Source organism: Varanus komodoensis, unplaced genomic scaffold, assembly GCF_004798865.1.
Source record: "Varanus komodoensis strain SLA01 unplaced genomic scaffold, ASM479886v1 scaffold5, whole genome shotgun sequence".
NCBI classification, from domain to species: domain Eukaryota; kingdom Metazoa; phylum Chordata; class Lepidosauria; order Squamata; family Varanidae; genus Varanus; species Varanus komodoensis.
Window position 1 is genome coordinate 33,965,447 of NW_025336087.1, and position 21,529 is coordinate 33,986,975.

Below are 21,529 nucleotides of genomic sequence, written 5' to 3' on the forward strand. Positions count from 1 at the left end.
TGTCTTCAGACTCATCTCCCTTGCAACTGTTCAAGCATTTATCTAATGTCAAGTTTTCTTCTTTCAGTAATCTCTCTCATACTCATGTGTCCTGTATTCCACACACTATCTGGTCCCTTATCAAGAAATCTTTGACATTGACAAAACAAGATGCTAGTACATTTAAACTTGTTCAATTTCTTCAGAGCAGGACTCATTCAATTTCTTTACGCAAGACTTATTACTTGCTCCTGCATAAAAAGGTGTCTTTTTCTGGAATTGCAGAGGGAATCCAAATAACCTATTACTTTAAGCAATGTATGCTGCACTCAGAATGTTTGCTCATGTTGTCCCATTTTTTTCTGTCTGCCTTTCTCCAGTCAAGTATAGAAACAGTTTCATTTTCACAGACTCCTCTTTGTCTGTCATTACAATGTCCACATAAAAATTAAACACCTCTTTTCAAGTTTTCTGTGCCTAGTCTAAGTTCTAAGCTTGCTGGTTTAAAATCCTTGCTTCTGGCCCTTCATTTTTACTCTCTCTCTCCTCTCCCTCTGTTCTTCTCTCTCTCTCTCTATCCCATTTGTTATTCTTCAGTCTAGCATTCAGTCACCACTGCCATCATGTTTCAGAGTTGATGGACTGCACCCCACAGATTTTGCTTTCCAAACAAAATTACAAGTTCTATTCAGACAAAGCCTTTCCACTGAGCTCTCACAGCCTGTGGTATCTATTCTTTAGGAGCTAGCTTCTCTCGCCTCTTCCCCTCTTCCGTGCTCTTGAATGCCTTCCTTGCACCTGTTATTTGCAATGGAAATCAATGGTAGGTTCAGTGAGAGGTGTGTGTGTGTGTGTGTGTGTGTAGAATTCTAATTCAACTATTGCAGAAGCAAATGTTTCATGCTCCCCTTTCCTCAAGCAGTGGCTTGACTTAGCCCAGGTCCCCCATGCCCGCTATTCGATAGATGGAAGACACAGACAGTACTATCAGCTACACAAAGCCAAAACTATATGTCATGGATCCTATCTGGTTTGGTCTTTGGGGTAGGGAGAATGCACTTCTTCGGGAGTTACCGTAACTTATGTTTGGAAGGGATCCCTGTTGTTAAAAGTTACCAGACTTGAAGTTACCAAAGCTGAACTAAGCTGAGATATGGCATGCCATCTGAGCAATCAGCTGAGCTTACATCCTTACAACTGCAGAAGGGTTGCTCTTCATTTCCATTTATTTATTCTCATCTAGGAAGAATAGAGATGTGCTTTTTAAAGAGTTTCATTTCATGCTGATAACCTCAGCATACTACATTCCATGGCACATAACAGATGTAGTGCCTGTATGAGGGAGGAAGAAAGGATTCCTTAAAGTAACCTGCCTTGATACCAGTCAAGCCTGAGTTCTCATTTACTCAAAGATGCAGAAAATACCATATACATAAGAAAATAACGGAACAATCCTATGCATGTTTAAATAGAAAAATGTCCTACAATTCTCAGCATAATTATTATATTATTATTACTCTGCATTTCTATCCCTCCTTTCTTGCACTTTTAAGGAACCCAAACCAACTTATAAAGTTCTTTCCTGAATTTTATCCTCACAGCAGCAACAACAACCCTATGAAATAGGTTAGTTAGTGGAGAGTTCATGACCAGCCCAAGTCACCCAGTGAGCTTCATGGTCAAGTGAGGACTAGAATCCAGATCTCCTGAGTTCCAGTCCTGCACTCTTAATTACTACACCACACTGGCTTTCTGGCATGCACACTAAAATGCGGAAAGTTGTAGGAATTTTTTCTGTCTGAATGCAGATAGATTTGTGCCCTTAAAGTTTATGCCTGTTAGTTTTAATAATTTATATCATGGACTCTTCACTTCATGTAATATGATGAATTTAAGATCAGGGCATGTTGTCTGATTTTTATTTATTTAATGCTGTTATAAACCAACCCATTATTGGTGCCAATGATTTTTAACCATAGCAGGAAAACATGCTAAAACTCGAAGACCCAACAGAACACCAGCTTTACTCAATATATGACAGGAGGAGTAAGAAATGAAATACAGTCTGTATTTGCCTGTCAGTTGTATCCTGGAACACAAAGTAAAAGCAGATATGTAACTCAGTCGTTCATGCACACTGAGCTTGTTTACAACACCTGCATTTCAAACCATATGCATATTTTACAACACCTATATAAAACTAAAATCAGAAGAAAGGGAAAAAATGTGTGTGGGGGGGAGGATGTTGCTGCTTTCTTACATGAAAATTAGGCACATTTATTACAATGAGTGCATATATACTACATACCCCTATATGTTTTATATGTAGAACAATATTCTACTATTAAATATAATTGTGCATAAATTTTAATAAATATTCCATACAGCCATCTATCCATTTATGAATTGTGCCAAAAACACCCATTCAAAAGTTGGAAGTTTTATCAAGTCCTGTATTCATTGTGTTATTGCAGGTGGCTACATATCCTTCCAGTGTTGCAATACTAGTCATTCAGTGATGAAGAATTCAATTACGTTGATATTGCATTCAGTTCCAAGAGATGGGTAAAGTGTTAAGAAGAATATGTATATCCTTAAATATTAAAGAAATCTGCATCACAAACTTACCCAAATTATTACCTCCTCCCAAAAGGAAACAGCCACAGAGCATTGCCAAAACAAAGGGCTGTATTGCAGCTCCAGTAACTAGCTGATTTACCCAAACCCTTATTGAAAAGACATTTGTGACATCCAATATAGTCTAAACACTGATTCTTGATGAATTAAAATTAACTTCCAATCTGTTACGCCTTCAGATCTAGATGTCAACAAAGTACTCTATGGAGAAAGGAGCTGCAGAACATAGAAGGGGACAGAGCAATGTGGAGAATACATATGTTAGATCTGCAGTCATTGGAAACTCAGCTCTGTTTAGCAGACATTGCTGACATGCTTTGATGCTTTACAGTGCTGAAGACTAATGCATCATATTGGCCAACCAATGCATGCACAAATCTGCATATACAAAGAAGCTCACCTCTGCCTCCCCCCCGCCCCCCCCATCCTTCCATCAACTGGTATTTTTTGCCTCAAGAGGGATGCAGTGGTGGAACAAATGAGGCAGCCACTGTCCATCTGGATGCCACCTATCCTCTGCTCATTGTTTGCATGAAACAGGCCATTTTCTCTAAAAGGAAAACGAAAATGCTTAGGATATGTATGCATGTATAACACAATATCTGAAAGTGTAATATATATCGCTGACCATGTACAGATTTCACACGATCTCTTGATTACATAACTCCACTGGTCCTTTAAATGCCTGAGAAAATAGGAAGTACATTACAGAAGAGACAACTGCTTATCTAAATACAGGTTATCTTTGAATAACAATAAGGGAGGTATGTTGATTTCTTTTCCTTTGACATGCCTGTCAATAGTAATAAAAAGCTGAGAGGTCAATTTAAAATCTCTTAGTAGACCCATAAAAAGTCATGGTATTGATTTTTCACATAATTGAACTTGATGGTTAGTAGAAGAAACGTTAATGACAGAAGTATGAAAAGCACATTCATGAAAGGACTGGGGCACCTTTCACAGGGTTATCACAGTGTGGACAGTCCACAGAATGAAAAATACCCCCAGACTTTAAATGCTTCAGATAAGCCATGCAAGGCTTTATGAGAGGAAGCAACACAATTAGTGCGTTGTTTCTTTCTCTAACTAGCATGTTGGTTGAAAAGGCAAGTTGCATTGCATCTGCCATATGTATGTCAACTACTTTAAGAATGACAGTAGGACAAATATCTTGCAGAGCAATATAATGAAAGAACATCTGTTTATCAGGATTGGCTTCCTTTTGAAAGATGTGTAATTACTGCTTTAAAGAATTATTTTGCTTGGGGACTGAGTAAGGGTGGGCCAGATCAAAAGGAAATCTATAATTCTGCAAAGCACATTGGAATGATAAGTCTTTTCTAATTATGACTAATTCAAAAAACTTCTATGCAAAGATGGTATCTTTTATGTTCACTCATTCTTTCAAAAGAAAAATGGGGATTACAGAAATAATATGCTCGTGGTTTTTTCGCTTTGTCAACCAAGTACTAGAAATATAGCTCACTGAAAAAACCCTTGAACAAAGAGGGCAGAAAATGCAGCAGATATGAAAATCTGTAGTAACTTTTGTATGGTTTGTATGATGTCCAGTTTATATATGTTTATCACTCACAGCTGGTTCCTACACTACTTGTTATATACATTAGTACTCTCAAATGCCCTTAGGCATGTAGTCACAAGATTGATATTGCAGCTTCCCATTTTCTTGGCAAATTGGGGACCATGAATTCATGTCATGCACCAAAGTATTTATTTGTTCTTGTGGGCAATATGATGCTAGCTGAATCCTTTTGTGTGTACATTTACTTCTTGTGTCTGTAAATTTCCTCTTCCCTGCCAAGGTATCTGAGAACATGTGCACTGTTCTCCTTAGGGGTTATTAGTTCATTGATTTGCTTATTGTACTTTTAGACTTCTCAATAACCAAAGTCCTTTAGGCAGTGTATGAATGCATTTAAAAAGTCAAATATAAACACAATTATAAAACAAGCAGGAAAGAGTAGAAACAGTGCAGTTCATAAGAAATACAAAGTAAAAGCAACAGTTAAAATAAAAAGATACAAAAATCTAAAACCACTCAAAACAGTTATTTACACACTTGGGAGAGTAAAGTTGTAACCAGATGTCAAAAGACTTTAAAGGAGTTACCAAATGAGCCTTACTAGAGAAGGCATTCCACAAATGGAGATCCTGCACCAAAAAGCTCTCTTGTAGCCATTCACTTCACCTCATCAAGACACCTGAGGAGGGATTCGGACAATAGCTTTAGGGTCTGAGTGGGCAATGGACTGAGTCGGTCTCTAGAAGGAGAGGATCCTTTGGGTAACCTGGCTGTACTAAGATTAAAACCAACACTATGGATTGTTTACCTTTTTGAATTCTGTTTTATACTTCAAGGGACTCATGTCATCTTGGTATTTGTTCTGAACAGAGAGAGATTCATTATCTGAAACCTTAAAGGACTCGTAACAGGAAGCAGTCACTGGAGAAATCAATGGAAGAAGCACAATTACATCTCAAGTTCTCAGAGTTCCTAGACTTGAGCTCTGTCAGAGATGATAACCTCAAATCATTCCTTTCAAAAAGGGTTATCCTACACATAATACCTTGGAGTAAACCCCTGGAAGGAGTTGTGAATATAGACAAGGTGAAGGTTATATTCCATAGCAATCCCTTCCAAGGAAATCATAATAACAATGTGGCTAAGAGGAGTTCATCAAATGTACTGTCTTCCATCCTGATTTCTCAACTTGTACAGTAGATGTGTGTAGCAGCCTGTGTATCTTTCCAATTTTGTGCATACATAAACAGTACATGAAGCTGCAATACAAAATTCTGTTTTGGCTTTCTAGTGGTCTTGTGAGTCCATTAACGTTATAGTGGTGGTATATGGTAAATAGGCTGACATGCCTCAGTGCAACTCCTTTTTAGCATTCCCTTTTGCCTGCTACATCACACTTGTCACATAGAGAATAGGCTCATCATCTGGTTTGCCTGCATTCTGGATAACAATGAGGATAAGAAGCTCTGACATAGAAAGCTGGTTAGTTTATGCATGATTTCTGCAAATGCAATTGATGCAAAACCATTCTGAGCAGGGCTGCATGAAACAAGTGTGTTAATTTTAAATGACAATGGGATATTTTATAGTATTATCAGACAAAAGTCCTTTAGGAATTCCAAGTAAATGTAATCAAACAAAACAAATAATATACAACTGTTTAAACAAATAAGCTGACCTATAATTTGTTTTAGTATTTTCAGTAAGATTAAGTTTACAGTACATTAACTTTTGCAGAGAGCATGATCTGTGTATAGTGTTTAAAGTATAAAATAACAAATATTAATTTCTACCTCTTTGATCTCTCCTTTAAGGCAAATTGAAACAAACAAGCTTGTTATTCTAGGCAGTCGTTCAAAGTATGCAGCTCTATGGAAGCCCATATTCTGTGCTTTAAGATTTATAAAACCATTACGGAGATAACCTTGTCAGTATCATAATTATTTATTATCATCAAATTTTAAAAAGAAAACAGTTTTCCCTTCAAGTAAATTGTTTCAGTGACTCAAATATTCCACAAGCCATAGTTGTCAATAGCAAATGGAGTACTAAGGAACACAATCACCAGTTCAAATTTTTGTTCAGTAACAGAGTTGTTCCCACAGTGTTACTGGACCATCATGGCAATTAACACTGGTCATGACTGTGGAATCATAGTCAGTACATGCTCTGCGTGCAAAAGTTGCCCGGTACAAGCCCAGGAATCTCCAGGTAGGGCAGGAAAATTTCCTGCCTGGTACCCTGGAAAGCTGCTCCCAGTTGACAGTACTGGACTAGATGGACCAGTGGTCTGACTCAGGATAAAGCTACTTCCTATTGCCTCAAGTTTCACTGGCACAGTGCCAAGAATGCGTGATCACTGGAAATGCAGTATGGCATTAGGGGGCCTCTGTTATTGCAAAGTGAACTGCCGGTTGCCTTTGTGTTGGCTCTAGATCTGACGCCAGCCTCTATTTTGACTGTCAAAACAGCAACAGTTGTACAGATGTGCCTTTTCTTACCTGACTTGCCATTACATTTGCAGTGTTGCTTTGCTGTGTTGCATTTTTACATTTTGTTTTAAGCTGCCTTGTGAAGCCTTGGTCCTAGAAAGTAGGATAGAGCGATTGCAAATGTGCAAGTGAATGATTCCTTGGAGACTATTAAGCAGCAGAGGCGGCAGGCCAGCCATGGAGGAAATCCAGTGTAAGCAAAGAAAGAATGCTGATTTCTCTGACCCCACGGCTTCTTCGCAGTGTCATCCAGCAGAGCTGCTTCTGGCAGTTAGGAGCAGTTTGAGTTAGGGTGTCTAATGGTTCCGTGCAATTCCCTGAAACCTATGGTGGCATGTCTGCAAGATCCTTTGCAGATAAAATTGATTGCTGACTTGGATTCCATGTTAATATGCAGTCCATATTCTGAGTTTTGATACAATTCATTGGATCTTTTTATTTTCCCATTATTCTAATGTTTAATAGGTTTGAATGTGGGGTTTATTATACTGGAAGTATTGGAAGATGTGCTCCATTTCATTTTGTATTGCTTTTATTGTAAAACTATCCCAAGACCCTAGTAGTTGGGTGGTATATAAAAATTTTAAATAAATAAATAATTCTTTGCCACCTGAAGATGTGGAGAGTAGTTGCAGAGGGCGTCTTTTGACCCTTAATGATCATACCTAAATATGGAAGGGAATGCTGGGTCAAGGGAATTGCAAATGCCTCTCTAAAGCAAAAAGTAATTGCCACGTAGAAGGAAATAATGGTGAGACCACTCCTGAAAAGATTCCTCCGTATCCTGAGGAGGCGACAAACTGGTCCAGTCTACAACGTAGCTTTGCTGGAAGAGGTATTAGAGCAGTCTAAAACCAGGAAGTCCAGGAGGACAGATGATCTGGATTCTTTTCTGTCATCCCCACCCTGTCTGCACTGTGTAGGTTTAAAAAAAACTGATCTGAAGGGTGATCTATTACCACTTTTGAAATGCATTTTATGGCAGCTGTAGTGTGCTGGCTAAAAACATGAATTTTATTCTGGCTTGCTTCAGAACTACCAGATCCCTGAATGCAGCTATGAACTTTTGAACTCAGAGAAACTTCTGAATAAACATGATAAGGGATAAGGTAATCCCAGTCCCAGAATTCAGTCCTACCCCTGAAATCAATCACATTATTTTAGTCAGTGGCCTGACTGCTAGCTTTTTGTTTTTCTTAGACAAAACTGCTGCTTCAGATTCATGCATGGGCTCTGAAAATACATCAAACCTTTCCTTTAAATTTTATATAAGTTGACTGAGCAGATAATTCATCCTGTACCATATGTTTTTCTTGGCATACATTGCTAACAAGAAGGGGAAAAATGAATAAAATAAGCTGGTGCTACAGAGATGCTCAGTCAATGAGAGAAAAGCCAGACAATGCAGATGACAACTAATAGAAACAATGTTATTTTACATCATTTAGACATGCGGGGGGGGGGGGACTGTGCAAAGGGAGTTGTAGAAGATGGAATAATCACTGCTCCAGAGACTGCATTACAGACCCTTATCTAACTTATTACTGTCAAAACAGTGTCACAGTGTGTCAGGTTGTCACTTTTGTTTGAATATGTGAAGCTGTAGCAAAACACTGTTAATAGCACATCCTCCCTGTAAATGGCTATACAGACATCTCAGTTTTCTTTCTCAGGTTTGTGTGCTGAAACATTGTTGTTTCCCTTAAAACACGGATATAAAGAATGTAAACATATATTTAGGTTTTGTTGGTATAGCGGTGGGGAGAGTCTTTTAAGGACATGTCATCCTGCAGCATAGCATGTTCCAGGTTCTGGGCAAAAAGGAGTTGAGCAGGGAAAAAGAAAAAGAGCACGGCACAAGCCATGCTGTTTCTTTATGCCTGGCATTAGATGTTAAATGATAGGTGGAAAGATGTGAAAATATTTAATATAATTTTCAGCTGTGAATAGCAGCAAAAGAAACATGGGTATGTTCCTACAGTTACATGGACTTGTTGGGTGCTTGCAGTTACACAAAAATATCAGGTCTCATGTGAGTAGTTCAAGTTATTTAGAAGAAAAGTACATTTCTTGGCAATTAGGCTTACTTTCTAATCCATTTAGTTGTTGATAAATAAAAATAGTCTGTCCAGAGAAGAACAGTCATTGAAACGTTGCGAGAAGTGAAGATGTTTACTTTGAACGAGCCATATCATGTCACCTTGCAGAACTAGAGCAGAGCGAGGGCAAGCTTGGGCAACCTCAGTCTAGGGGGGCACATTACATCCCTTCTGAGGTCTTAATCTACCTCTCTGGGGGTCCCCAGATAGCCACCCACTGTTCTCCAACCATTGATCATTTGGTGGTTCCCCATCATTTTGTTAAATTATTCCCCATTCTGAAAAGTGAAAATGCCTGTTCTAAAGCTTTAGTTACTGGCAGCAAGAGTTTTAAGCTACAATGTGCTGGTATATTTGGTTTTAACCCACTTCTTTTGCCTTGGGCTCACCCATTTGCCTTTGCCTCTATGCTGCACTGGAATGTAACCCCCTCTCTGATATTTATTCTGGCCTTGGAGCTGAAGGTGGTTTGCCACCCTGATCATTGTTGTCATAATGTTCATTTTCTGTTTGCAATCACATTTCTCCCCCACACACTCTGTTCCTTCCTTCTTTCTTTTGCTCTCTCTCACTCTTTTAAAGCAATAACATGTTTAAAAAATGTTAAGCTACACATTTGGACACAGTAGATTAAGCCGGAGGGGTTTACTTTCAAGAATTGTGGAAACAGTGATATACTATATTGTTGTGCTGTATGCTGAATAAACAACCTCCTTGTGAGGATACATATTTTATCTTTAACCTTTATGCAGACCTTCAAGAGAAGCTTTCAATATGGCATGATTTGGATAAGACTGACGCTTACCAAGGAAAAATAATTCAGTGCAAAACCTTATCAAAAAGCCGGTTGATGCTGATAAATACTTGAAGGTTTCTCTCCCAGGCATTCACTAAATCCAGAGCAATAAAGTAGGATGTGTGCCTTCTGAAAGTGTACTGGAAATCTTTCCTGGGGTGCTGTGAGGTAGCATTTTTATTGAACAGCTAACCTGAACAATACCAGTTTACTATTGTGTTGGCTGGCCTGTCAGGAGACCCTGTTGTGATCTCTCACTTTTCATATCAGTGATGATAGGATAACAAAGGGCCTCCAGTTCTCAAAAAGCAACTTAGATGTATTGTGTATTTTGCCACACAGAAGAACTTTCTCGTGTCTTTGAACCTTGTTTATCTCACAGCTATTGTCCTTTTCATATGCTCAGGAGAGGAAATCTCTTGCCTCTGAGTATAACTGTGTGAAGGAAAAAAACCTCATTAAAAAGCAGCTTTCATGTGGCTTCTTGGATGTAGTAAGTCTCCAGTACCAAACTTATTTATGAGTACTTCCCATGGACTTTAATGTATACAGTGTTCTAAGCACCACTGCTGTGAAATTTCCATTCATTGCAGTAGGGAACTGTAGTGAGAAGCTACAGAAATGTCACACAACTACCACTGTCAAAAGATTGTCAGTATTTCCTAGACTGAAATATAGCCATTAGGGATCACACATTTTTATTATTTATGCGCCTCAAAAATGCAACTTAATCCCCCCAAAAAAAGATGAGTTTTATGTGAGTTTTAGCATTTGTGTTGTTAGTGTTCATCCTGTCAGATTTCAGGTGTGCACATGGGAGGCTATGCATTCAGGCAGGTCTGATAGTTCAGATTCTGAAGATGTGATTGTTTTTGGAACAGTTTAAACCCCAGTTGTGATTCGACATTTCAAACCCCAGCTCCTCTCAAGGTCCTGAGACCCCAGAGGAGTTAGCTGTGGGGGAGATTAGCCCAAGGGCAAAGGGACCAGTCTAGTCAGATGTGGGAACAAGGGGGAGCTGAAGGTCAAGGAAGGAGACTTTGAAATGGGTAATTTTTTCAATGGGGAACTCCTGCCTCCTGAAGAGATAGAGCCAGTCACTAGATTGCTTAATCAGAGAGAGGTAACAGGTAGGGGCACAACAAAAAGAGCAAAGGGGTGCCTGCTTTCACAGTGCCCCTCCCCCAGGGACAAGACACAGAAGGTTCATAAGGAGGGTTTGGGGTAATGAATACCAGAAAGGGTTCAATATTTCACTCTGTGTGTGCTCAGACACTTGAATGTAACAATAAAAGATTATTGACAAAAAAAATGCTGGTGAGACTGATATTGCTTGAAGAGAGAAGCAAGGCTCAGTGCAATTGGGCAAAAAACAAGCAAAACTCAGTATCCCCATTGAACCACATCATGCAAGATGATAGAGAGTAAAACTGTGTATATTCACTCATGCTCTTGTCATTTTAGTGAAGTTTCTGCTTCCCTGTTCTTTGCAGGATTAAAATTCTCTTCTTTATATGTGCTTCCCCCCAGGGTTTTTCTCTCTCTGCTTTCCTATATACTCCATAACAACCACAAGTTGGTGCTCTGGTATAGCGCAGTTGTAGAAATACATGTTTGTTTTAGTGCAATTTAGTGTGACAGGCACTTTCCTAACTCTAAAAATAAGTGCAGAAATGCTTGGAAAGCACAGGTGAAGCCCAGGAGGATGACAGTGTTGCACGAAGCACCTGCAAAGTACCGTGAGTGTACAGTAAATGCCTCACTCAAAGAGCATACTGATGCCTTCAGAGTATTGTACAAGCAGTAAAAAACAAAAAGATGCCACAATTCTGCCAAGCACCACTGCTGATATTGGCAGAGGTTTCATGCAAAGCATCCAGTGTAGAAATGGAAATATATGGCACCAGAGTGCCAGGACTTTCTGCAAATGTTATGATCTCGGAATAACAAAGGTTGTGGAATAAGCCACAAACACTTACTGCATCCTTAGACTTGCCTCTTCTGTTGTACGTTGGCTTTGGCATTTTGATTGTAGTTTACTTAAAATACAATGTCCTATGACAACCCAAACAGAACACCGTGGTTTATACTCTGCTTACCAATGAGAATATGAAGCCAGGATCTTGATTATTCCATAGTTCAGCCTATAGTAACCATTCACAAATAATGCAAAGCCAAGTTTTAGTTCCATTCACAACACATATCAGTGATAGTGAAAGACTGATCAGATGTGTGATGCATGATTGTACAAGTTATTCAAATGATGCCTCTTTTTGCTTTACCACATATAATTTTATTTATTTATTTATTTATTAAAACGTTTTTATGCCGCCCCATTCGCCGAAGCCTCGGGGCGGCTTACAACATCGATAAAACAATAAGTTAAAATCCATATAAAATAATTTAATTAAAACACGCATTATAAAATAAGCCGCCCTGGCCAGATAAAATTCAATTGTATTTAGCATTTAAAATGTTGCTTAAATAAAAAGGTCTTAGCCTGGCGCCGAAAAACAAATAACGACGGCGCCAGGCGGACCTCTCTGGGGAGCGCATTCCATTCATGTTCACTTTATCTGTTTTCTGATTCCGTATAAGAATTAGCATTCAGATTATCAATGAAGTTGAACAGTGTTCATGGAGTGCAAATTTGGTTGCTTATCCAGACAATACAGTTATCTCATATCTTTTTGATAATTTGTTTAAAAAGGAAAATGAAGAGGAAGAAGACAAAGCCCATACCACATTGACATTGTCCATCACTACTGGCCTAAACCCATACTCAGTTTTGACTGTGGTGCAGTTGTGTTTCAAAAGAGGCAGATAAAATAGTGAATTTTTAATATCTGTAATAGGTAGACTATGATTTTGTAAGTTGGTTCCATTTTAAAGAATTTATATATATAATTTATTTTTAGTAATTAAATGTTATTTAGATAGGATTTTTAGTCAGCATAGAGTGAAAATATAATTTCTGTAATTGCTTGTCTAATCTTTATTTTTTTTAACTCATCTAATGTGAGCTACATTTCAGAATAGCCAATGAAAATGCTATTTTTAAATTAAATCTCTATAAATATTACTGTTGAGATACAGACATCAAAACTCTGTTGTTCAGTGAAGAGCTCTGCATCTGAGATGCTTTTAGGCCAACAGGTTTCCAGGTTGTTGCTACAAGTTGGTACCCTTTCATTACAGAATTCCCTTGTGATTGTTCATAATGACAGCTTCTCAAGAGATGATGAAAAATCATTGGCTTAAACAACATTAGCTTGGTTTTGTTTTTCAGTTTTGCATTCTGTGAAGAGACCGATTATTGTTTGTATCTTTCTTCAACATGACACATAATATGAAAATTCATTTTATGAGAATGAAATGCCTATGAATTTGGCAAGAATTTTTACTAGGCCTTTTAAAGTGCAAGGATTCTAAAGAATTGAATAGATCTGGAGAAGGAAAACAGCTAAAGAACATTCGCTGAAGAACATGGACCTCAATCATGGGGCACTGGAAATATTTGCCTGTGTCGTAATGATCTCCAGTAGTGTCGTTGGAAATACCTTATTGATTTTCTGCACGTGGAGATGCATCAATGAACATTTGAGAACCTCATTCACACTTATTTTCAGTCTTGCATTTGTCCATCTTGTAAACAACTTGGTGGTGAACATCTTGAAGACTGTTTATGCGTTTGGTGTTTGGTTGGAGCCAGTGGGCTGCAAAGTTATCGTGTTCACAACAACTTGTACTACTACTCTTGCCATATGGTTCACATTATATCTTGCGTTACTCTACTGTTTGAAATTGTGTCGAGTGGTACACCCTCCAGCTGAAGCGGCAAGCAGAAACCTTCGGAAATATCACTTGTCACTACTTTTTGCTCTCTGGTTTGCTGGTATTGCAATTTGCTCCCCACTTCTACTATATGTACAAAAGACTGGACAGCTGAATTTGAAAAATGAAACCTACCAGGAATTTAGCAGTTTAATTTATGCTGAATGCAAGACTGAATACAAAAATGACAAGATAGAGATTTTTTATGGAAAAATATTTCTAGTAGCTGTCGATGTTCTCCCACTGCTAATTATGCTCCTAGTTGGTTTCCGAATAGCACACCTTGTCTGGCAACATAAGAAGACAACATATGGTGGCATATGGATTGGGAATGATGCTACTGAAACTGAAGTCCTCAGAGCATGTAAATATATTCTGTTGTTAATACTGCTTATTACTTCTCTCTGGATTTCTTACTTTACTCTAATGTACTGCCTGAAGAATTTCAAATATTACTACTTTGCACCATCAGTCCTGACAGTTCTGTCTTCAGGATACTCAGCTGTGAGCCCTTATCTTCTTATGTTGATTAACTACAAAGTACAAATGAGGTGTTTCTGTTGTAAGGATGAGAAGATACCAGTTTCCTTATCAGCTAGTTCGCCTTTTGTTTCTCCATATGCTTAGCCAGCAGAATTCTTCTCTGAAACATTATCTGTTGGGTGCACCGAAAAGACAGTGTTGGCACTGGAGCTATGTGTGTTTCTACATCTACACTGAAAGCTCTTCCCCACACCACTCCATCATTTGTCAAGAGCAAGGTGTATAGATTCTGCCTGTGCAAACCAGGGACTGAACCTGGTGTTCCTTACAGCAGCTATCATTATTCTCATTCAGAGCCATTATTCTCTTGGGGGTCTCTTAGAAAGGACACCTGCAGTGCCCTACCCCTCTGTGAATCTGTCCCTTCTCTCCCATAGTCAGCAGATGCTGCTGTTCCTCTTCCTCTTGCTCACAACTGGAACTCTTGCTTGCTTGACATGCAGAAAGTCAGTTGGCAGCAGCAGCTACTGTTCCTCCTCCTTACCAACAGCACTGTCTGGATCAGAGCAGGAGACAGGTGAACAAATGGCTTGTGGTTGTGAATGGGTGGAACAAGTCCAGGGAGATCATGTCAGTGATCTACCATGGGAAGGGGAGCCCTTGGCTGGTGCCCCAGCCATGCCTACCTCTGACAGTAGCCCTGTTCTCATTTACTTTAGTGACCAAAGTACAGCAAGCCTCATGGTTGTACTGCCTGCCTTGGTCACATAAGCAGGAAGCAGGGAAAGTGTAGATGTCCTCCACATACAGCCTGAAATGGTAAAGGGTATTGATTTATGGGCAGGAGATCCAGGCACCATTTTCAGTCCTCCAGCTCCCTCATCCATTGACACAAAGTGTCAGGAAACTCCAAAATGGATTGAATGTATAATTTGCAAGGTGTGAAATTCCACTGCAGAGTGCAAAAACAAGACACCTATGTAAATTAGATTCCTTCTTCCTTGGAAATATTCCTATCTGTTTGGTGACAGAAACCTAGAAGCAGACTCTTCCAACTGGCATGGAGTCTGGTGCCATTGAGAATCTGCACTATCTGGTCTCTTCAAAAGTGAGCAGGACCATGTTCATGATTCAAAGCAGAGCAAAATATTACAATATGTGCTGAAACATCCAAGACCCAGATTTCAAACCAAATCATGACTTCTATGTAAGGACACTTGATATCTGTTCCATTCTACTTTAGAATGTAATTAATGTGACTTTTTCCAAAGTCTTAAATAAATACCCATATACTTTATGCTGTAATTTGCTATGCTAGGAAAATAATAAAATATTCCATATTGCATTGATTTTGTTTGCTTGTTTGTTTTTAAAAAAATGGAAATACATTTCCTTGCAAATATCAATAAAATAAACTGAGTGCATAACTAACTAATAAAGCAATAAAGAGTTGCCATGTGCTTTTCAGATGAGTTCTGCATCCTGTGAACTATCAGAGCAGTGATGGTGAACCTTTCAGAGACCAGATGCCAAAACTGCAACCCAAAACCCACTTATTTATTGCAAAGTGCCAACACTTCAATGAAACCTTAATACTGAGGTTTTAGTTTAGAAAAAACAACTCACAGCCAGTCCAAGAATATATATATTCTTGGCAGCGCACTGACCAGCTGCGAAAGCTCGTGTGAGTCGCAGCTAATGAGTTGCAGCTCATGACATCATTGCCTGGCGCCACGCCTCCTTTCTGAGCATGCACATGGCCCCTATGTGTGCTGTTATCTAATGCTTGGCTGCTGGGGCGATGCTGGGGTGACTTGGCTCACATGCTGACAGAGAGGGCCCTGCATGCCCACTGTGGCACACGTGCCATAGGTCCATCACCACTGAGTTAGAGTGATACACTCAAAGCTCCACTGGTATCTTATCACAAATATTTCTGATGAACTTATGATTGTCAACCTATTCTTCCCCTCCAGTAGAATTATGCTGTTTGGATTAATTTCTAACAATTGTGGTGTTGGTCAGAATGAAGCCAGAATTTCTGCAAAAAAAATGAACTCTTCTGGCTTTGGGTGAAGACAGGGCACCATTTTCAAAAGTGGGAGTGCTACATTTTCAAATGGTGTAAGATACACCCAGAGCACCTGTATCTCTAGTAACACTATGAAAAGGTACTCATAGTATATACGCTCTTAAAATACATGTCATTTAATCATTTAACAGGAATGTATAAGAAAGCATCCTTTTGAGCCTTGATTTAAATCTTGCCCCCACCTCCACTACCCAAATATATTTGCCTTCCAAGGAAAACCTAAAATGCCTCCATTTGAAACTAAGTGAAAATCTGATTATTTTAGCAGAAGCAATGTTCCTGGTGAGTTCAGTGTAGTTATACTTCTGTTCATCCAATGTGGGTTATGCTCTTGAAGTTCCCAACAAGTAAGTTGGCTAAACCTTGCATTTCCTTTCAAGTTTTCCTTGAATTGTGATTTCAACAAATAACTGGGATTTAAAACAAGTTATAGAAAGTCATAGATGTTGCTTTTCCATTGTTGCATGTGTTTGTTTAGCTCCTTGAACATATTTCCTATTGCCTTTTGTAACATTTGCAGCATAAATCATACACAATTACAGGACGAAAACAGCCTTAAGAGTGATTTATGTTTGTTCTAATAAACTTCCTTTGTTACAAGAGCTTTTAAATTAATAATAAACTTCCTGAACATTGTTTGTGGAAATTTAAGCTTTCTGAAAATCATTTTTGCAGCTAGTTCACACAGTCATTGAATAGAAATCTTGTAAAAATGGTGGAGCAGCAAAGCCATAGCGTGTAATGAAAGATTTTTTTCCACTGGCTCAATCTTTTTGATTCTCAAAAAAGGAGTGGAAATGGTAGTGATCATACGCATAAATACATTGAATATAGATAAGGTTCAGGCACAATGGTTAACTGTGGTTTAATATTATGCACCCAAGCCTTGAGCATGTGTATTTCTCTCTGGCACAATCCCAGAGAGGAGTTCAGAAGCATTTGCTTCCATTTTCCATTTTATATTGTTTTTCTTCCAAATAACCATGGTTATTCGTCAAGTCTGAACTATGGTTTAGGGCAGGGATGGGGATTCTCACTCCTGAGGCCAAATCTAGGCTGCTGGGGTTTCAAACTGGCCATCTGATATTGTCACACAGCCCTACTCCTGTCGCACAACTCTCATTTTCTTCCCAAATTCTGTGTAGTGTTTTTCCCACTAAAAGATTGAAATGCCTCCCCTAAGGCTAGTTCCTGGAAGTAAGAGCTGTAAGTTCTAATATGCTGCTGGAGGGAGCAGTGTTTCGTATTTTTGCCCCCTCTCTTTTGCCTTTCAGTCCCATCCCTTTCCATTTGGTTCCACCCACCAGTGGAAAGTAATCCCTGAGATTTTCTCTGAAACTGAATTTAGCTTTCAGCCTCAAAGCTGAAGTTTTCCCACCCTTGACTTAGAGAAACAAGCAAGAGGCATAAAGCCTGTCCTGAAGTTGTCCTGTTTCCCCTAATCCAGGTATGTAGAAAGAACATCTTTCACTCCAAGGACCAAATTCCATGTTGGAGAAGCTTTCAAGGATTGCAGTCTAGAGCTGACTGGTGCAGAAGGCAAAAGGTGGGATGCCAAAATACTAAAAAGACCAACATTTGGGAGAAGCGGGTATGGCCAGGGAACGGATCTGTGGCCATCTGGGAGCCAGCTAGATTTGGTTCTGCACCCATGGTCCAAATTACAGTTAAGACTACGCAGTTTGTCCAGTTTGGTCATAATGATTAGTTGCAGCTAGTTAAAAACAGAAACAACAAATTCATATCTTCTCATGGCCACATCAGAAAAGGGAAGTAGGTCGCTCATCAGCCCAGAGATCCTGCACACAACACTAAACCATGTTTTAGGGTTACATCTCGACACACTTGCTGTATGCTGCCATGCATTTCATTCCGTTACTCTTTATATGCCTTCATTAGATTTTTTTTGTGGGGTGGGAGGCAATTTCTGTACTAGCAGGCTCAGAAAAGCCCAGTTAAATCTTAACTGGTACAACTTGAGATACAGAACTTACTAGGAAATCTTTCAGATTGTGATTTACTAAGTTCAAGCAGAGTTGTCAATGTTGAAAAATGAAGGAAATTGGAAAAGGAAGAAATAGAATTGGCATGCAGTCCTGAAACTAAATTTTCATTCACTTGCCTCAAATTCATACAAATAGAGAATGGCAGATGGCAGGAGCAAAGCATGTACAATACTTGTGGTTCTAAACCATTTCTTTCCCATGCTGAAAAAAAGGTGTAGGAATAGCTATTAAGTACTGAGAAAGCAATGCAAACAATGTATGTTTGGAGCGATAGACTTCTTTCTACAACAAGTAAGGCAAAACAAAAGCCTTTATAGTGGCAACCATGCTGCCACTATTACAGCCTTCAAAATAGCAAAGAGGCACAAGAAGCCATCAGATGAAGCCTTCCAAAGAATTGGTGTCTGCTTCCTGCCTCTCTTAATGATGCATGGAAAACCCGTTAAAAACAAGTAACTCACCAAGCCATATGTGTGGCTCTTGCAAGTATGAACCATGAGGCTCCAGTCGTGTTCTTAATAAAAGTCTTGTGCACTGCATGCTTTTGTTATTTCTCCACCCGCCCTTTAAGTCTCACACTGTGATTAGATCTGACTGGCTTTTCATGTTTGTGCCGCATATGCATCTGAGTGGGAGCGCACCATTCAGCATGCTCGCTGGAGTCAGGGTGCCTGCCTTGGCTCTCTTTAGCACTACGGCTATGCATTATTCATTCCCCCCTCTGATGTTATCAAATGCAGAAAAGATGTAATAATTCTTCAACTGGGAGGGAGAAACCCCTCTTAATTTACTTAAAGTATTTGCATGCCACTGCATATCAAGGCAGATTCTAGAGCAGTAAACAGTAAGAATGTTAAGCAGATAAAGGAGTAAAAACACTGTATTAAAAATAGGATGCCATTAAAATTGTGGCTGGTCAGCAAGAAAGGCTTCTCAGAACGAAGATGTCTTTGGCAGGCACTGAAAACACCACAGCAGTGGTACCTGCTTGATCTCCACAGAAAGGCAGTTTCACAGAAATGGAACTTCAGAAACTTCAATCAGGTCATGAGTCTGTGTGGTACCACCAGGAGGATATCCTCCGATGGCCTCAGCAACCTGCAGATTGGTAAAGAAGGCCCTCTCAGATATCCTCTCTCAGATACCCATTTTGTACACAACTGCTAAGTAAAAGCCCTGAGAATATAAGAAGGATTCTCTTCCTACAGACAATAAGGATTGCTATCTCCTGGCTCTTATGCCCTTATTATCCACCTGGTAGTGATTCTACAGTCTTGTCTACAAAATCTCCACTACTAAGCAACAGTTAAATGCACCAAAGATGTCATGAGAACCTTGGCATTCTGCATTTTTAATGAGGCTGTTTTGGATAATATACAGGGCCATAGGGATAGATGGGAATAAAACACACAGGCCATGGTCCAGCCAAAATGAGGCAATTTTAAATCCAACTGGAAGAAATTTGACATGTCTGTAACTGTTTCACTGAAATCAGTGAGAATTAAAAATACATAACTGGCTGAATTATACTGATAGTAAGCAAGCACAGCAGCATATTATGACTAATAACAGGCAGTTATTATTAAGTGGTTAGCTTGTCATGGGTAGCCTTTGAACTGTTCTATAAAAGTAGAACAATTTTAATACAAGAATCTAAGCTTCCTCTTTAGATATGGAAATGCTCATCCTTCAATGTATAGTGAATACAGAAGAATTAAATTTAAGTAGGACTGACAGTTCTTTTTTGAGATGAATATTGCATTTGTTCTTTGGGACTTGTTCACATTTTTGTGTTTAGATCCTTTGAGTCATGATGTATCCAAAGTTCATAATTGCCTGTTGAGAAGTATGAATTTTCCCAATTGGTCATGCTCTTGTGTATTACAAATCAGGTGCCATTTCCCCCAGATGTTTCCCTCTGGTTTAGTACATGCATGCTCAGTATTCTGGCTGGCCATGCTACTTTAGAGGCACATGCATGGAAACGCTTGCAGAACTTGTTTAATGCATAGATAGTCTTTTATGAGTCCCCAGCTGTGAATAAAGTCTCATTGATTGTTGTAAATGAGATGTTGTGTACAGAACGCCCAGCCAAGCAGCCCGTTTAGTCTATTATCCAAATACTTGATGCTAATCACAGTTTGAGCGGAGCTGGGCAAAAGCCCCTAAATGCTCACATTCCAGATAACCATGTGGTTCCCAAGCTAGTGCACCAAGAATAGCTCAGGCAACACTGGGCCTTGAGAAGAAAATCTCTGGGCATTCCCTGGGCATTTGACCAAGCTTCAGAAAGTTCCCTGAATGGAATGAGCGAAAGCTTAGACAGTTCCTTAATATGTATTCTCTGCAAGCTGCTTTCCCCCCAGCATGTGGCTAGTAAGAGCCCTGCCCCCTTCCTTCCCCTTCCCAACCCTCAGGGCTGGAAAACTGGCTTGCACAGAATATATAACAATACTCCATCTGAGCTTTGGCACATTCACTCAGGGATTACACAGCTCTCCTGCTCCCAGGGTTTGGGAACTTCCCACTGTCCTGTGCAGTTGCACAGTGGAGTTGTGATTAGCGTCCAGAAGGATAAGAAATGAATGAAACCTGGGGAAAAATCACTGGGAACCAGAGATTCTCTTTGATAAAACATGGAATCAAAACTAAAAAGACTGTTACAGCTTAGATACCATGTTAGGATCCATTCTCTTGATGGTTTGTTGCACATGTGTAGTTCCTGTCCCCCATACTTTTCTTATTCTCTGTTATGATTGCTTTGGGAAAGAGGAATGGATGAATTCCAAATAAGACTCCCCACAGTTAGTACTGGGAACAAATTACAGAAGATAACAGTGTAAAATGTGCCACTCTAGTGAGCAGGACAGAATTTTTAGAAAGCAGATTAACCTTTTCTGGATGCCTAGTGAGAATGCTCACCAGGAATCCTAGTAAATAGCTAGCTCATTTTGAATCAAATTGAGGAATGCTTTTAAGTACGCTGTGTTAATTCTTGTCCTTCATTTTTCTTCTTTAAATAGAACATTTATTATCCAACTAAGCCAATGAAGATGTGCATAGCAGAATAATGGAAGCCCCTGAATATCTAGATTTGGATGAAATAGACTTTAGTGATGATATATCTGTAAGTATAAGATTCTTCTTTTTTACTTCTCCGCTTTATAAAAGGTAGTATTTCTGCTGGGGTTTTTTTAGGCCTAATTGCTCCAGCTTTTTCCCCAAATGACTGACAGGATGGGGTAGAATTGCTTTAAAAAGAAAGAAACTACAGCATCTTTGAAAGAGAGACTTGAAGGAGTCCTCCCTCCTAAGCAGCTGAAAACATGAAAGCAAAATTGTAGTCATCCATAGTATGGTTTCAAATTCATCATAATTACACTCAGAAAATTAAGAACATTCTGAAATTCCAGTTCCTGCTCAAGATCAGAACTGGATGATACATCATCACAGCCTTACTGTGGGAACAGAATAGTTTCCTCTGGTCACTGATCCCCTTTTCCAGCCATAATCTGCTGCACAGCAAAAACCCATCCATGAGTCTTTGTGTCTCTGTCCCTTGTTTTCA

At 39.3% G+C, this 21,529-nt stretch overlaps 2 protein-coding genes across 3 annotated transcripts in view; both read left to right on the forward strand.

Moving 5' to 3' along the window:
- Nucleotides 1–21,529, forward strand: part of LOC123031250 (synuclein alpha interacting protein) — a 114,846-nt gene that overhangs the window by 33,393 nt on the left and 59,924 nt on the right. The window contains exons 2-3 of one of the 2 annotated variants that reach the window (XM_044445959.1): nt 17,403–17,501; nt 20,985–21,088. In XM_044445959.1, coding sequence (XP_044301894.1) covers nt 21,032–21,088 — 57 coding nt within the window. In that variant the 5' untranslated portion in view covers nt 17,403–17,501; nt 20,985–21,031. Of the gene's footprint in view, nt 1–15,615; nt 17,502–20,984; nt 21,089–21,529 lie in introns of those variants that run through there. The other variant, XM_044445960.1, reaches the window with a different exon arrangement.
- On the forward strand, nt 11,996–15,446 carry LOC123031251 (taste receptor type 2 member 41-like). The gene has a single exon (XM_044445961.1). It carries the CDS (start codon nt 13,033–13,035, stop codon nt 14,005–14,007), a length of 975 nt encoding a protein of 324 aa, XP_044301896.1. The 5' UTR covers nt 11,996–13,032; the 3' UTR covers nt 14,008–15,446.

What these genes read in the sequence shown, in the direction of transcription:
- LOC123031251 (XM_044445961.1), top strand. Translation starts at nt 13,033, where the DNA reads ATGGACCTCAATCATGGGGCACTGGAAATATTTGCCTGTGTCGTAATG.